Consider the following 18,538-nt stretch of genomic DNA (forward strand, 5'->3'; position numbering starts at 1 on the left):
TCTGCTGCAACTAAAGCACATGTCCCGGGGGGGGGAGGGGTGGGGGGGGGGGGGGGGAAAAAAAGAAAAAAAAACCCAGAAAGTCCAACTTGTCCAGTTGGCCACTGGCATGACAGGAGGCTTTGTACAACAAATCCCCGCCTCCAGGGCAGGGAGGGTTTTCCGCTCAGGGCCTTTTGACCTTATGCTCACTATATATGCCTGCAATGTGCTTTTGAATGATAGTATCATTCAAAAGAAGATGGAATGGTATTTTTCCTGCAGCATTAAAATCTCTAAAAATTTTATTTGTGTACCACAGACTGATTTGATGACATGAGTTTGGAGACCTAGGGTATTGGTAAGATAATAGAAATAGTGAAATACATAACCAACATCTCAAATTGTGGAACTACAACAATGACTTGAGAAAATATCTAGTAAACTTAGATTATATGGGGCAGAATAAGTTTTTATGTGGTTTAGTGTATACACATACAGACAAACATACACACTCTTTCCCCTTAAATGTCCTGTCATCACTTCATATTCAGTATGTCTAAAATGGACTTCATTTTCTCTCCAAAAGTCCCTGCCCCTCATGATCTCTTTGTTTTTGTTCATGATAGCAGCCTTCTTTGTGGTCTCAGAGGCTTGGTATATGGTGAGTCCTTTTAATTCAAGTCCTTCTTTCAGCCCTGATCAGACCTTGGATCATGTTGGTCCTTCCTTCATGTTCTTGAATTGGTTTCTTTTTTTACTGTCACCATAGTATTTAGATCCTTATTAGGCCATACCTAGACTACAGTATTTTTTTATTAGCCCCAACTCCTTCATAGAGTTTCTATATATCACTTCCTTTGATCATATCACCTCTTTCTTTACAAAAATAAAGTTGAATAACTCCCTGACACTACAGCACTGATTCAGAAATATTTGTGCATATAAATATCAGATAGAAGGTTGTTTAAAAACAGTGAAAATTGCCGGGCCCCACTGCATAGATTCATATGTAGTAGAAACGGACTGCATTTGTATCAAGTACCACAGTTGATTCTGATGCTGGTGCTTCACAGAATATATTCTGAGAGGGGCGCCTGGGTGGCTCATTTAAGTGATTGCCTTCGGCTCAGGTCATGATCCCGGGGTCCTGGGATGGAGCCCCACTTCAGGCTCCCTGCTCAGCAGGAAGCCTGCTTCTCCCTCTCCCACTCCCCCTGCTTGTGTTCCCTCTCTTGCTGTCTCTCTCTGTCAAATAAATAAATAAAATCTTAAAATATATATGTGTGTATATATATATATATATATTCTGAGAAATCCTGGGCCTCTGGGAGAAAACCTGAATCTCTTAGTTTTGATCCTTTCACAATTTAACTGTTATGTATTTTTCCAGCTTTATCTCTTTTTTTTAAAGTTAAACTTTCAATTTTATTTTATTTTAGTTTTTAGTTTTTATTTAAATTCCAGTTAGTTAACACAGTGTCATATTAGTTTCAGGCGTACAGTTTAGTGATTCAACACTTAACAACACTCAGTGCTCATCACAAGTGCCCGTCTTAATCCCCCTCACGTATTTAACCCTCCTCCCACCCAGCTACCTTCTGCTAACCATCAGTTTGTTCTCTGTAGTTAAGAGTCTGTTTTCCGGTTTGCCTCTCTTTTTTTACCCCTATGATCATTTGTTTTATTTCTTAAATTCCATGTGTGAGTGAAATCGTACAGTATTTGTCTTTCTCTGACTTATTTCACTCAGCATAATACTCTCTAGCTCCATCCATGTCATTGCAAATGGCAAGATTTCATTCTTCTTTATGGCTGAGTAATATTCCATTGTATATATACCACTTTATCCATTCATCAATTGATGGACACTTGGGCTCTTTCCATAATTTGGCTATTATAGATAATGCTGCTGTAAACATAAGAGTGCATGTATTCCTTCAAATCAGTATTTTTGTAACCTTTGGGTAAATACTTAGTAGTGCAGTTGTCCAGCTTTATCTCTTAAGACTTCTCTACATGATCCTTCATTCCAGCTAAACTAGCTGACGTGCCTCAGCACATCTCATCTAGTTATGTTTCTTTTTTTCTTTACCTCTCTCTTTTAAATCTGCTAATCCCTGCTCTTGTTGAATTCAGAATTTCTCCCACCCACTTCAGCCACAACATCTATGTAGTTTTCAAGGACTACCTAGTTTGTGTTCATCTCTCCATTCTTCTGAACTATTTTTCTCTGCAATTCATTTGATAAGTGATTACATACTATCTCATACCTTTTCTTTGATCTTGAAATATTTTATTTTAAAATCATTTAACTTGATTTTTATCTATTCTCCCAACAAGATTAAAAATTCTGAGGTAGAGATATTTATCTGAGCCTATTTTGTAGTCCTTACCAGAGTCATCAAGTGTAGAACACTGGGCCAAATTAATATAAGTTGTTTTGATTTGAAGTTCTAGTACTGTGTTCTTCAGGTCTTTCTGATGGTCCTTACTTTGGCTACTCACACTGATCAGCATTCTTTTGAGTGTAAGCAACTTATGACCTAGTATGGCTTAATCAAAAAAATGGAATTCATTGGCTCATCAACTCAATAGTCCAGGGATAGATTTGATCCCAGGAGAGGCGTTATCTAGAGTTCAGATGAAATGGCTGGGGCCCCAGTTTCTCTCTTCATTTCTCTGCTCCATTTCTTCAGTTTTTAGGCAGGCTTTCCCTTCATATCTCAAGGTATGAGCTAACAACTCCCAGGGCGATGTGTTCCTTTGTTTATCAATACCGGGAAAGAAAAAGTCTCAATTCCCAACTACAGCTAACGTTTCTGAAATTGGGCCTTTTTGGCTCTGGTTGTCCTGATTTGAGTTATACGGTCATTGCTGAACCTCTCTGGTCAAGGTGGGGTAAACAAATTGACTAAAGCCATTCAGATCACCCCAGGGCTCCAGGTGGGTCATTCCCACCCAAACTGTTCACCTGGGAAATTCGGTGGGCCTAGAGGCAACCAATCAATGTTCACTGCCTTCCTCTGCTTATCTGGGGTGTGCAAGTTTGTTGTTGCTCAAGAGTGTTTGAATTGGAGACTTGTCTCTTTGATTTTACTTCAGCCTTGTTTCTCAATATCTAAAGGATAACTGATTTTTAAAAATGGATTTATATTTTACGTAATTTTTTGTTATTACAGTTTTCTCTTGAAAGCTCATCAGAAAATTAAAGGAATAAAATAGATTAGTAGCCTCTGTATATTTATTCAGAACTCTGTTAACAATCTGTGTCCTTTTTTTGTCATCTTCCTTAGGTTTAAAACTGGTCAAATCAATGGTGATTTGCTGATATACCACGTCTTGCTGACTTTAAAGCCATATTATGCAAAGCCATATGAAATTGTAGTGGATCTTACCCATACTGGGCCTAGCAATCGCTTTAAAACGGACTTTCTCTCCAAGTGGTTTGTTGTTTTTCCTGGCTTTGCTTATGACAATGTCTCTGCAGTCTATATCTACAACTGTAACTCCTGGGTCAGGGAATATACCAAGTATCATGAGCGGCTGCTGACTGGCCTCAAAGGCAGCAAAAGGCTCATCTTCATAGACTGTCCTGGGAAACTGGCTGAGCACATAGAGCATGAACAGCAGAAACTGCCTGCTGCCACGCTGGCTTTAGAAGAGGACTTGAAGGTATTCCACAATGCTCTCAAGCTAGCTCACAAAGACACCAAGGTTTCTATTAAGGTAAGTTTCACTCCACATGAGGTAAATGATTTGTCACCCTTCTTGGCTAACCAGACTGCACTGGCCTCCCTAGGTGTTCCCGTAGCAGTGGATCAAATGTAAAGTAGGTCCAGATGGAGGAAAACTAAACTTTCTATCTTCTTGGAGGTCCTGTGGAAGATAGGAGAGGCATACACTAAATTATATTCTAGGTTGGATTGGAGGCAGGGGAGTGTTGTAGAGAGGGTGGTTTGCCATCTATCAGTCAAATGGTAGGAATGTGTAGAGGGTGGAAGTGATCAATTGAGAATTCTTCTGATTATTACATGCTTTTTGTGGAATGGGAGACATGAACCAGGATAAAACCAGTGATTGTTTATGGGATTCTTGAACTTTTAAAAAAAAAAATGTTTTCAGTCTCTTTTGAGAGCATTTATCACAATAACTCTTGAACCCATTTGAACACTGGCAGTAACTCTTCCTTAAATGGTTAAATGGCAAACATGATATTTGTTTGGTCAGTCAGTTGGTTGGTTTTCAGAGCCTCTCTTAGAGTTCTATATAATGGAATTTAACTCTTCTTCACTCTGCCCTCTCACCATCACTTTCCAGGTTGGTTCTACTGCTGTCCAGGTAACCTCAGCAGAGCGAACAAAAGTCTTGGGGCAATCAGTCTTTCTAAATGATATCTATTATGCTTCGGAAATTGAAGAGATCTGCCTGGTGGATGAGAACCAGTTCACCTTGACCATTGCAAACCAGGGCACACCACTCACCTTCATGCACCAGGAGTGTGAAGCCATTGTCCAGTCTATCATTCATATTCGGACACGCTGGGAGCTGTCGCAGCCTGACTCCATCCCCCAGCACACCAAGATTCGGCCAAAAGATGTCCCTGGGACGCTGCTCAATATTGCATTACTTAATTTAGGCAGTTCAGACCCTAGTTTACGGTAGGTTTTTTAAAAATTCACTGCAACTTTTTTCAGGGTTTGTTGCTTTTAGTGAGACCACTTAATAAGCTTTTAATACAGCCTCTACCTTAATACTCTAAATCGGAAGGTATGCTATCTTGGTTAACCAGTGTGACCTCATCAGTTTGTGGGGTATTCACATGAACTGTGGAATTCTGAGAAGGGTGATTCACACTAAACAAATACATGTTCTTTCTTCAGGAAACTTTCATCTGAAACAGACTATACAGCAGTTTTGGTTTTGTTACCCACCCCCAACCACCCAAAAAAAGCCTTTTTTTTTTTTAAGGTCTATTCCTAAATTTCTCCTTCTGAGTTCTCTAATTATGTTTTCTCATGTTCAGAAGTATATCACTATTAAGTTTCCTCATAGTCAGATTATTATTGTTTGACAAAGGAGGGCTTAATGTGCAATAACTCAAACAGTAACATTGCATACTTTCCACCTATAATGACTTGAACAAAGTTCTTGAAAGAAGTCTTAAGACAAATGTAGATGTCATCTGACAGGGTATAATTGGTTCTGTTTAGATTTAATAATTTGAACATGAATGAGGAAGGAGCGTGGTCTGTGGGGTCAGTAGATTTGGTTTAAATCTAGATCTGCTACAATGTATGACTTTACGCAAGGTACTAAAGTTCTCTCAGCTCTAGTGTCCTCATTTTCAAAATAAGGGTAACAGTGCCTTTCCTATATACCTACAAAGGTTTCATAAATAGTATGTGTAGCAGTATATTTTAGCACCTAGCAAACAGTTTGTGCTCAGTAAGTATGACTGCCTCCCAGCTCCCCCTTCCACCCCTTCTCTCTCTGCCAATGTGTCTTTGTACTCCTTCCCTCCTTTCTCTCCTCTGCTTTTCGTGTTGGGATAATTCTTTGTCCCAGGTTCCTTGGGACTGTCAAGATTTTTACAGATATAAATTCTTAGCTCCAAAAAATCTTCCCTAGGGTGTAATGTAATGTAGCCCAAGTTTTATAAGAGGGCCTTTTAGGATTCCTGATTCTTAAATAAAGGGGGGGGTGGAAATCAAGATTTCTTTACCTGGACGGGCCTCCCAGAGATTATGTATAAAATTGTGTGTATGCTTAACTTTCATTATCTCCAAGGAATCTGACCTACCCCAGTTTGAGCAGGCCTGGTTCTTTATAGCTGCTGAAATGTACAGAATAAAAGTCAGTGGTATAACTCCAAATTCCTAGGATTTAGTAAGAGATACACAAACTTAGAAACAATAATATTAATATTCTCATTTTAGGAAAATAGAGCTATAAAGCCTGCCTTTAATTTCTAATTCAAAATTCCTCATAGAAGAATGCTAATAATCTTCTAACAGTTACTAGCTTCAATGAACCTGTATTCTCTTGTGAAATAAAGTGAACTGACAGCTTCTGTTTTTTGCTGAAGCATGTCATTCCAGAGAAAAAGCCTTTAGGCTGACTTAAATTTCAGTGGCTTTTGCCCCCATATGGTTGTTGCAAAAATATAGTAGCATGATGAAGGTTCGGAGGTCAGGAAAACCTGAAATTTGCTGAGCAAACTATTTCTCCCCTATCCAGGGGAGAAAAATGAAAATTTGAAAACCAGGTGCAAGTTTTTTTACTTGTGTCCTAAATTGCTTAAGTATATTTTCAGACATTTCTAAGGGAAATTTTGGGTTCTAATGGAACTTGGATGTATATCATTGTTTTATGTTTTCAGTGGTTAAGTATAATGGAAGGAAAAACAGGGGGGACTTAATTTTATTATGTTTGTTTTTGACCTCTAGTTTGTAGTATGTCTTATAGGACATTGAGAAAGAAATTCGGTAGGTGCTGATGGAAGATTTTCACATTTTAATTTGATTGAGGGGCCATCTCATTTCTCTTCTTATGATCCCCGTTATAAATGGATCTGATGAGAGGGGGAAACACAATTTGAGTTTTTGGCTTCATTGAAAATATGATGAACCTTATTCTAACTTTATTGATCCACCTTAGGACCATAAACCTCTCATATTTTATATCCTAGTAAAATGTGTTTTAGGAACGTCTTATACTTACCTGTCTTAGGAGCCTCACAGTGCTCTTCTGGTAATGTCAAGAACCTCCCTTGAATCCCTAAATGATGAAAAAAAATCCCTAAATGATCAAAGGGTATTTTGTATTTACCATAGAACCATAACATCTTATTTCTCATTGATCATAAAATTTAAAAATAGTTGATTATGCTTTGTAGTAGAATCATAAGTTGTACGTTATGAAAAAAAATTGGAATCATAAGAAAAAATAAGTTTTAAAACAATTTCATTTGTGTTTTCTCCTAGGTCAGCCGCCTATAATCTTCTGTGTGCCTTAACTTGTACCTTTAATTTAAAAATCGAGGGCCAGTTACTAGAGACATCAGGTTTATGCATCCCTGCCAACAACACCCTCTTTATTGTCTCTATTAGTAAGACACTGGCAGCCAATGAGCCACATCTCACCTTAGAATTTTTGGAAGAGTGTATTTCTGGATTTAGCAAATCTAGTAAGTAATAATAATTTTCTTTAATACTAACAATGATTCTAAGAAGATTCAAAGAAAATCCTTTCATTTCAGAATTTGCCAGTGAAATCATAATTGATTATATTTTTGGTTCTTTATCTCTTCTAATTTTTCATTTGCTGTACTCTGCCACTGAAGAAACTCTGAAGGAACTTCCTGGTTAGACAACATTGAGAAATCCACCAAAATTCTGGCCATAAAAGCAAGGTGGCAAGATTTTTGATACTTTACATGCCTTTGAGCCACTTACAAAGTATTTTTCACACTATTTCAGTTCAGTTAGCTTCAGGATTTCTCTTCTTAGCAGATTATTCCAAGTGAGAGAAGTATCCGTGTTGTCTCCTTGATTTTAAGGAAATAGTCATTTTTTTCTTTTCGTCAGGTTGACTTTGAACTGTGATTTTATTGGTCATGTACGGTTCCTGAAGAATGCAGTGACACATAATACAGGGTCCAGGGTCAACTCCTGACTTGGTTTTTAATAAGTCTTGTAAATTTAACATCCACTCTTTCCATTTATTTATCTTCATACCCTGTTGTGGTATACATGTTGCTCTTTTTTTTTTTTTTTTAACATGTTGCTCTTCCTCCAGCTTATTTCCTGACATTTTCTTCCCTCCCCTTTCTCTCTCCATAATACATAAAACTTTTTTTCTGCAAACATTTTGTTTAAGATTTACTTTTTTATTTGAGAACCGTAAGATAACATAAAAAAGAGCACATGCACGTGCATGAGTTGGGGGAGGGGCAGAGGGAGAGAATCTTCAAGCACACTCCCTGCTGAGTGCAGAGCCCAACTTGGGGCTCAGTCCCAGTGACCTATGAGATCCTGACCTGAGCTGAAACCAGTTGCTTAGCCAGCTGAGCCACCCAGGTGCCCCTCAGACATACTTCTTGATTTTTCAGCTAATTGAAAGCTTTGACAATTTATCAAGTCCAGATGACTACATATATTTACTTATAATAAGAGATGTAGGAATACAACCCTAAAAAGAAAATGTGTTAAGACTGACAAAATAAGAAAAGCATAAAGCTTTATTAAGAAATATTTTAAAAGATTTGAGGGAATGAACAGACATATTGTGTTCTTGGATGAACAGTTCTTCCCACTTCCCAGATTATTATAAATTCAATGCAATCCCATCAAAATAGCTACAGGATTTGAGGACTAAGAATGAGGTAGAACTGAGGTGCCTGGGTGGCTCAGTTGATTAAGTGTCCCACTCTTGATCTCAGCTCAGGTCATGATCTCAGGATCCTGAGTTCCAGCCTAGCATTGGACTCCATGCTGAGTATGGAGTCTACTTAAAAAAAAAAAGAAAAGAAAGAATGAGGTAGAACTTAAAATGTTTATAAATTTCATTTGAAACAAACAAGAATAGTTAAGAAAATGTTGAAAGAAAAGAAAACTGAGAGACACTTGTGGACATTTGAACATATAACAGTACAATAATAAAAACAAGAGGTGTTCAAGAATCAGCAGTCAGATCAGTTTAAGAGAAACAGATTGATAAAGAAGTGTCACAAACGGATGGGGGAAAGACTAAATCATTTAAACAATGTGGCTGGGATATGAATTAAGTTGGGTCTTCATCTTCACCCCCAAACCACAAGATACCAAAGTAAAGTCTAGCTGTATTTAAGAATTGAATATAAAAACTGGAATCATTAAAAAAAACAAGAGGAAGCAGAATATTTAATTGCTTTCTGGATGATTAAGGACTTATGAAGTAAAAAAGTGGTAGAATCAAAGGAAATGGTGAGCATAAGTGATTACATAAAACTTCAGAACATCTCTATTTCAGAAACAAAGAAAAGTAAAAGATAATAAAAAACTAGGAAATATGCTTGCAGCAAATATGAGAAAAGATTAATATCTTTAATCATGAAGAGTTCTTATAGGTTAATAAAAATGGATCAACAACAGTAGCGTGCAGGTCATGCTAAAAAAGAATATTTATATTTTAAGAAGTTCATAATAAAATCAAAGAAATAAAAACAAAGAATAGTAAGATAACATTCAATTATCAAATTGGCAAAAGGTTTTTTTTCTTTGTTTTTAATTCAGTGTTGATGGTTTATGGAATTGTGAACAGGGGCAATTTTTTGAGAAAGCACTTTGGACATGGATGTCAAGACCCCTACGAATGTTCATTCCTTTTGGCCTCATGATTCCACCTTTTAGAATTTATCCTAAGGAATTAGTGTTCAGATGTTTATTATAACATTGCTTTTTATTTAGATTTTTTTAAATTCAGGTATATCCTATCAGTTAAGTGCCCAAATCTTACGTGAACAGCTTGATAAATTTTTACGTGTGAATACATCACAAAACCCTCTCCCAGACCAAGATACAGAACATTTCTGGCATCCAGAAGGTTCCTTTCAGTCAGTACCACCCCCCACCAAGAGTAACCACTATTGTGACTTCTGTTGCCATAAATTTTTTTGCCTACTTTTGAACTTCACATAACATTATTTATAGTAGCAAAAAATTGGAACAGTCTGAAGGTCAAACAGTAAAGAACTAATTAAATTGTCAGATTTCCATATGATGGAATAATATGAAACCATCAAAAATGGTTTGGTACAGAATTTCAGTTTGAGAAGATGAGAAAGTTGTGGAGATGGATGGTGGTGATAGTTGCATAATGATGTGAACGTACTTAGGGCCACTGAACTGTACACTTAAAAATGGCAAATTTTATATTGTGTGCATTTTATCACAATAAAAAAAGTATTTTGGGGACTCTATATAAAATTATATAGAGGAATTTTTGTATCTTTTTCTAAGTCTAAACTTACTTCAAAATGAAAAGTTAAAACATGTTTTATCTCTGAAGAAAATATTCAAAACATACTGCATGGACAGTGTAGTCCTCATTTTTGTAGAGGACTTGGGGTGGGTTTTATGTGTATACACACACATAAATGTACATTATCTCTACATAGCTTTGAAAGCCTGAGAAGAGATGAGGTGATACACCAGCATATTAATATCAGTTTCATTTTTGTGGTGATGCTTTCCTTTCACGTAACGTTCTATGATTGCCACATATTCCTTATACAATTAGAATAAAACTTAATAAAATTTCTAACTAGAAGAGAAATGATTAAGAAGAAGAAAAATAAGATGAAACTTTCCAAAAATTGGCCAGCTGGCTTTTAAGATTATTTTCTTCATGGCTTATTCTCTTCATCTCTGTCTTTAATATATTGGCCAAATCTCTTTTCTCCAGACCTGATTCTACATAATGATCTTTACCTTTTACTTTCTTTTCTCCAATCCTCTATATTTTTAGATACCTGTCGATGTAATTTTCATTGACCATCTATGCTAATAGTATATTTTTTTTTCCAGGTATTGAATTGAAACACCTTTGTTTGGAATACATGACTCCATGGCTGTCAAATCTAGTCCGTTTTTGTAAACACAATGATGATGCCAAACGACAAAGAGTTACTGCTATTCTTGATAAGCTGATAACAATGACCATAAATGAAAAACAGATGTACCCATCTATCCAAGCCAAAATATGGGGGAGCCTTGGGCAGGTATTGAGTTTGCTCAGATATTTGTCTAGTACCTCTGTGATGCAGATATTAATCTGGTACCCCCTTTGTGCAAAACATTGTGCTGGGCACTAGGGATATAGCTGTAGAAAAGAGTGTCCTCTCTTTCAAAAAGCATGCACTCACCTAATTCTTGGATTTGGTTCAGAATTGTAGATGTCTAATGCATATTTCAGAGCCAGAAATAAACTGTTTTAGTACTCTTTTTCATGGCATAATTATATAGAATTTAAAAATCTGATGTTGCTTCCAGTAAATAGTGGCTTATTTTATTTATTTGGGGGGGTGGGAGGAGGGGCTGAGGGAGAGAGAATCTCAAGCAGGCTCCATGTCCAGCTCAGAGCTCAATGTGGGGCTCAATCTCATGACCTGAGCTGAAATCGTTTAACCGACGGAGCCCCCCTGACACTCCTAAATAGTGCTTTATATAACATATTCTAGTACTTACATTCCATAGATGTCAGTAGATGTTTGTTAACAATATTATTTTGGACACCTTTCATTTATAGTTCTAGCACAAGGATACCAGTATTAAAATACAGAATACAATGTAATATTTTATTTTTTATCTGACAAGAATTGTGCACATTTCTTCAAAGTAATCACTTAAGGCGGAAATACCCTTACTCATACAATGCTGCAAATCTTCCAAATAATTTGCAATGACCATGGAGCCGGTTTTATACCTCTACAAAACCTCCTAGTACTTGATGTCATTTCCTGTATTTTAAAATAATTGTATTTTATATTAATCATACATCACTGTCTTAGGAGAGAACAGAGGTGCTTTGCTAGTGGATGGAAATAATACATGTGGATATTTTAAATTTCTGGATATTGGTCCCTTTTAATCTCTGAAGCAATTGAGTACAACTGAGTGAATATCTTTATCCTCCTTTGGATATTTAATGATAAATTTACTGACAGGTCTCTAAATAAAACTTAGTATTTTGGAGGCTTCAGGTAAAATAGGATTTTCATGTTGATCGGGTTACTGCTTTTGAAGTATTTTTAAAGTAAAAATTAAGTTGGCAGAGTGAATGGCCAAAACACGTTATTTTTCCCTCTTCCACTAGATTACAGATCTCCTTGATGTTGTACTAGACAGTTTCATCAAAACCAGTGCAACAGGTGGCCTGGGATCAATAAAAGCTGAGGTGATGGCAGATACTGCTGTAGCTTTGGCTTCTGGAAATGTGAAATTGGTTTCAAGCAAGGTAATCAACTTTTCCTTTGCCTTCTGGACTGTGGCATGATGTATCTGTTTTTATTACCAGGAGGTTGTTTGTATTGTAACTAGTCATTTTAAGGTTAAACAAACTTTTTGTGATAAAACTTTGTTTTGGCCCCTGTGTTTTTTAAAATTCTGTTTCTTTATAGGTTATTGGAAGGATGTGCAAAATAATTGATAAGACATGCTTATCTCCAACTCCTACCTTAGAACAACATCTTATGTGGGACGATATTGCTATTCTAGCACGCTACATGCTGATGCTGTCCTTCAACAATTCCCTTGACGTGGCAGCTCATCTCCCCTACCTCTTCCACGTTGTTACTTTCTTAGTAGCCACAGGGCCGCTCTCCCTTAGAGCTTCCACACATGGATTGGTCATTAATATCATTCACTCTCTGTGTACTTGTTCACAGCTTCATTTTAGTGGTAAGTTCCCAGAAAGTACTTTGTGTTTTGCAATTCATTTCTCCATTTTATATCACCTAGTTGGCATAAATTATCTTACTCATTATTATGAATATCTTTAACACTAGCTGTTTATTGAAGCTGGTGATGATACATGAAATATTATCAGAAAGAAAAAGAATAAATTAATTCCATTCTATTTCAAGCTATAGCAGAGATTTTCTTTTAAAATCTCTCTAGAGAGTGAGCAGGTGGCGGGGTTGGTGGGGGGGGCACAGAGGGAGAGGGAGAGAGAGAGTCCTTAAGCAGACTTCCCACTGAGCGTGGAGCCTGATGCAGGGCTCGATCCTACGACTCTGAGATCATGACCTAAGCTGAAATCAAGAGCCGAACTCTTAACTGACCGAGCCACCCAGGCACCTCTACAGCAAAGATTTTCTATGTGCGTTTGTCAGGTAGACTGTTGTAACCACAGAAGCTAAAGACTCCGCAGCAGTTGATGGTGTTGTGTTACTGGCATGAACTTGTAGATAATGGAGCTAAAGCAGTGAGCGTTGAGCAGAATGTATCTAGAGGGTTGGTGTAGGGGAGCATGACTATGTAGTTTTGATACGATTTTCAAGTTTTCTAAAAGCAAAGTGAAATTGGGCACTTTAGAATTAAAAAGTTAATATCTTTAAAGTCTTTCCTTGTTCCTTTTTTCTTTTACAGAAGAGACCAAGCAAGTTTTGAGACTCAGTTTGACGGAGTTCTCATTACCCAAGTTTTACCTGCTGTTTGGCATTAGCAAAGTCAAGTCAGCTGCCGTCATTGCCTTCCGCTCTAGTTACCGGGACAGGTCATTCTCTCCCGGCTCCTATGAAAGGGAGACTTTTGCTTTGACTTCCCTGGAAACAGTCACAGAAGCTTTGTTGGAGATCATGGAGGTACATTAGGCAAAATGATAAGAAGCTGAGATCTTTTTTTTTTTAATCCACTAGTACTGTAAAGAAGAAATAATAGTTTATTCTGCTGTTCTGTGCTTAATGCTTAAATAAAAACACTCCCATGGAACATGTTTATTGGTAATATGTATGTCATTTATTTAATGACATTATAATGAACATTATTTAAATGTTTCTAAAAACATTTATGTACACAAATATATTTAAGAGTATCCTTTTTTTAAGGCATGTATGAGAGATATTCCAACATGCAAGTGGCTGGACCAGTGGACAGAACTAGCTCAAAGGTAGGTCCCAAATAAATTTAAGTTGCAAAAGTATGTGTATTGTTGAAAAGATAAATACTACTGCATAATCAGTATTTAAATTAATTATTTAGTATATATAAACACAAAGGTTTTTTCTGAACTCTTTGGACTTTTTAATTGCAGATTTGCATTCCAGTATAATCCATCGCTGCAACCAAGAGCTCTTGTTGTCTTTGGCTGTATTAGCAAACGTGTGTCTCATGGGCAGATAAAGCAGATTATCCGTATTCTTAGCAAGGTACATCTCCCTCCCTTCCTCCCTCTCAAATATTTGTGGTTCTCAAGTTGTAAAGCATACTTGTGTTTTTCTAAGGGACATCTAAATTTGAAGTTAATAAAATGTTGCTTGTATGTTGCTTGTTAAACCTTTAAACAACAGATGGAATTATTTTATCGTAATTTTTGAAGTAAAGAACCCTCTAAAGAAGGTATCTTAAAAGAAAATATGTATTGTCTCTTTTGCTAAGAAGATACTCTTAGTATTTTATCATTTTTCAAAGCATTTATATGGTAAAACTAGCCTTATATGAAATTATATAATATGTAACTAATATAATAATGCATAATGTGTATTGTGTTATAATAGAGAAATACTTAAAAATGAAAACCCAAATGACCTATTTACCAAGAACACCATAGCATTGGAAATGATTCTAGCACTTACTAAATAAGGAATTGTTCCTGAACTGATTGTGAGATTTAGTTTAGGAGTTAATGTTTTATTTCAATGAAAGTAAAATAAAAAATTCTGTTTCCCTAAAAGGCACTTGAGAGTTGCTTAAAAGGACCTGATACTTACAACAGTCAAGTTCTGATAGAAGCCACAGTAATAGCACTAACCAAGTTACAACCACTTCTTAATAAGGTAATTATTATATAGAAATGAGTACATTCATTTTGGGCGTCAGTCTTAAATGTTATTTTATTTTGTGTCAAAGAATTCAGAAAGTAAGTGGGACTGAGAAGAAGTTATAAAGAAAAAGCTGAAATTAAAGTAGAACTGCCTTGTCTTTAAATTTAGTTGTTTGAAGAATTTACATTAGAGGAAGAATAAGTATGGAGAGTGTATGTTCTCAAGAGCTTGTAAGATTTTGTCTCATCAGTGTAAAAAGGAAAAATAGGTATATATTCTTAATTCTTTAATCCAGTAAGTAGTAACTGAGCATCTGCTATGTGCCAAGTACCATTTTAGGTGCTAGAGATGTAGTACCTGAACAAAACTAATGAAACATCCTGCCCTCATGGAGCTTATGTTCTTGGGGTGAGTGTGGGAGTTGGAAAGTGAATAGGTAATAAACAAAGTAAGTAAAATACATAGTATTGCTAGTTCATGATCGTTACTGTGGAGAAATGTAAAGCTGGGGGAAGTATACCGGGTCATTAAGAGAGCTTGGGCGCTAAATGAAGATGATATTTAAAAGGAATAAAACGATGCAGCCACTGTTTTTGGATGGTCTGAGCTCATCTCAGCTTTGTGACCAGTTAGGTTAAATGACCTGCTCATTTCCAAATTGATAAAATGAGTAAACTAGACTAGATGACGGCAGAGTATTATTTTCCAACTCTGAAGTTATGTAATTATGTGAATTGAATACAAAGATATGTCAGATGAGGGAGATTACAGAGAAATAAATACCTGTATGTTCCTCGTATTGAGTTACAGGTTCTACAGACATATCTTCTAATCCTAAATTGCACAAAATGGTTCTCTTATCCTCATCTTAGAAGTTAAAATGAGGCTCAGAAAGGCTAAGTGACTTGCCCAAAGTCACATACCTAATAAGACAGAGCCATGATTCTCTGCCAAGGCTGTCTGACCCTAAAGTCTGTGTATTTTCCCATTTACCACACTGCTGAAGAAGAGTTCCCCAAAATACATTATCTTTAACTCAGAACAGCAAGAGATATTATATTGGTAAGGGTGAGAAGAAAGTTAAAAGGGTAGTCTAAACTAAAGTTAAAGAGATAAGTGTGATTTAGTGTAGAGAAAGGGGAAAAGCCTTGCACGGCAAATGTACAGAAGGGGGATCGTACAGGAATGCTGGGATAACAAAGGGATGGTGGGTAGACCATTCTAGTAGTAGGGAGAAACTTTGCAGGAGAATAGTGAGATGGAAGATTGCAAAGATTGGTTAGAACTAATCTAACATTCAAGATTCTTCAGAAAGGAGTTTGGAAATGTACCTATATGTTTTCAAGCAGATGAGTAGTATGACAAAAGGAAGACATAGAACAGTCCTTCTGGCAGTAGTGTGCACAGCACATTGGAGTAGAGGGAGCCCGGAGGCAAAAAGAATCCACATTTAAAATAAGGAAGGTTGGGCGCCTGGGTGGCTCAGTCAGTTAAGCATCTGCCTTCAGCTCAGGTCATGATCCCAGGGTCCTGGGATCGAGCCCCGCATTGGGCTCCCTGCTCGGCGGGAAGCCTGCTTCTCCCTCTCCCACTCCCCCTGCTTGTGTTCCCTCTCTCGCTGTCTCTGTCTCTCTCTCAAATAAAATCTAAAAAATAAAAAATAAAAATAAAATAAGGAAGGTTGGTATAGAATAGTGTCATTAGCAGTAGGCAAATACAGAAGAAGAAACTTATTTTGGAAAAATTAATAAGACTTGGTGACTGGAGTTTGGAATCAAAGAACAGGGAGAAATCAAAGGAGATGCTCATGTTCTCAGCCTGGCTAACAGTGTCTTTAGTTATACATGTGGAATAGATGAAGAGCTTACCTGTATATTTAATTTCTCCAAAAGAGAAAGCATGCGTAATTTGGGGGATAATGTGCTTTGTTTTATCCTGTGATGTGTTTGAGCGAGACTCTTGTGGTCCGTCTCACTAATCTGGAATGCGTGACCTCTGCCAGGACTCCCCTCTGCACAAAGCCCTCTTTTGGGTCGCTGTGGCTGTGCTACAGCTCGACGAGGTCAACTTGTATTCAGCAGGCACCGCACTTCTGGAACAGAACCTGCACACCTTAGACAGTCTGCGGGTATTCAACGACAAGGTAAGCAAGCTTTCAGTTGGCATTCCTAGAGTCTGCACATTTAGGATTCCTCTCTCTTTTATTGTTGTTGGCCTTTTAAAATCAGAAGAGGTCCGTAACTTCAATATGTATTTCTATAATGCAACTTATTGTGAGTATACTTCCTTAACAGCTCATAAAAAAACTATTTTAAACTTTTTTTTTTTTTTAAGATTTTTATTTATTTGACAGAGGGACACAGCAAGAGAGGGAACACAAGGTGGGGGGCGGGGGGAGAGGGAGAAGCAGGCTTCCCCCCCGAGTAGGGAGCCCGACGCGGGGCTCGATCCCAGGACCCTGGGACCATGACCTGACCCGAAGGCAGACGCTGAACTGACTGAGCCACCCAGGCGCCCCTGAACTTTTCTGTGTAAAAATAGTAGGAAATAGTACTCACTCAATACTGGTAAACAAAATAGGGATAAAAAATACTGAGTAGTATTAGTAGCTACTATGCTAAGCCCTGTGCTATGCTATGTCATACTATGCACTGTACAGTCATTATTTGTGATTTCATAACCCAAAGGTAAAGGTTAGCATTTTCTACCCTCCATTTCACATATGAAGAAATAATCTAAAAATAAGCTTATTTTTATTGAATAATGGTACTTAATGAGAAAATAGGTTGGAGAGTCTAAAGGAAACTTTTGGGTACTTAATTGTACTAGGTTTTTGTTTTGCCTAATCCCACTTTGAAACACCATTAGCACCCTTCTTAACATTTATCAGCCTTGACTGAGGTTGGATTTTGGTGTACAGAGTATGGAGAAGGGGACATAACAGTATGAAATGATATTCTTTTTGTCTTTGGAGAAAAATGGGAAGAGTCTAGGGGAAAAGTGAGAAATTTTTTTTAACGATAGGTGTTTATAACAAGAGATATACTTGAAGTGAGCTTGATCAAAGCTGTGGATAGAAAAAAAGAGAATAGGAGGATGGTTTTAAGTGTGAAGAGACCTGGGCTATATACTATTTGATTAGTCTGCCAGTTGTGGTGTAGACTTGAAATAGCTACCTTGAAGTTTATCCATTAGGCCTCCATTTTACAAAGTAGAAAGGAACAAAGTTAAATAACTTGTCCATATTTGTACATTTGATTTGGGACTAGAGCCCCTCCTTCCTAATCCGTGTTGCTCTTTTCTGGGGTTGTCTTGGGACAGTGGTGGTCAGAGAGATAGCTAGATATTGGCTGTTTATATGGATATAAAAATATTTGTAAATGAAATGTTTGTCTAGGAGTATCTGCCTTGGTATTTTCATTGCCAGAACAGCCCCATAGCAGGAGCTAATACTGACTTCAGTGCCCCAAGAATACTAGGAATCAGAGTTAATAAAGCCTATTAAAAGTCACCAGGATGTAAGATGAATAAGGTCTGAGGATCTGATGTATAACATGGTGACTATAGTTGGTAACATTGTAGCGTATAATTGAAATTTGCTAAGAGAGTAGAACTTTAAGTTCTATATTTAATGATTTAATGTTCTTACCAAAAGTGGGAGTGGGGGTAGCTGTAAATATATGAGGTGATGGATGTGTTCATTGTCTTGATGGGGTAAATTGTTTCACAATGTATATGTATATCAAATCATCATGTTGTACACTTTAAATATCTTAGAATTTTATGTCAGTTATTATACCTCATTAAAGCTGGAAAAAATAAATTGTATGTATAGCAGGTTAATAGGAATCCTACTTTATATAGTGTTCTGCAATTTGCATTTTAAAAATATAAAAACATCTTTGTAAGCATACTCATATATACATATATACACACATATACAGGTGTGCATGAGCAAGTAATTCTTTCTCATGGCTGCAGAGTATTTTACATTATGCATGAGCCACAATTTTTCAACCATTTGCCTATTGATGA

General features: G+C 36.9%; 1 protein-coding gene across 8 annotated transcripts in view; it reads left to right on the plus strand.

Moving 5' to 3' along the window:
* NF1 (neurofibromin 1) overlaps positions 1-18,538 on the plus strand; it is a 276,874-nt gene that overhangs the window by 229,989 nt on the left and 28,347 nt on the right. For all 8 annotated transcript variants that reach the window (XR_012374424.1, XM_073879379.1, XM_073879374.1 and 5 more), the window contains 11 exons: positions 3,276-3,708; positions 4,300-4,640; positions 6,966-7,168; positions 10,548-10,741; positions 11,836-11,976; positions 12,140-12,419; positions 13,110-13,324; positions 13,568-13,629; positions 13,774-13,888; positions 14,414-14,515; positions 16,506-16,646. Coding sequence is in view for 7 of the 8 variants with exons in the window: in XM_073879379.1 (XP_073735480.1) it covers positions 3,276-3,708; positions 4,300-4,640; positions 6,966-7,168; positions 10,548-10,741; positions 11,836-11,976; positions 12,140-12,419; positions 13,110-13,324; positions 13,568-13,629; positions 13,774-13,888; positions 14,414-14,515; positions 16,506-16,646 (2,227 nt within the window). In the remaining variant the exon portion in view is untranslated. The remainder of the gene's footprint in view (positions 1-3,275; positions 3,709-4,299; positions 4,641-6,965; positions 7,169-10,547; positions 10,742-11,835; positions 11,977-12,139; positions 12,420-13,109; positions 13,325-13,567; positions 13,630-13,773; positions 13,889-14,413; positions 14,516-16,505; positions 16,647-18,538) is intronic.

The sequence above is a fragment of the Callorhinus ursinus genome, unplaced genomic scaffold (genome assembly GCF_003265705.2).
Source record: "Callorhinus ursinus isolate GAN/ISIS: 27379988/994484 unplaced genomic scaffold, GSC_fseal_2.0 scaffold34, whole genome shotgun sequence".
Classification (NCBI taxonomy): Eukaryota; Metazoa; Chordata; class Mammalia; order Carnivora; family Otariidae; genus Callorhinus; species Callorhinus ursinus.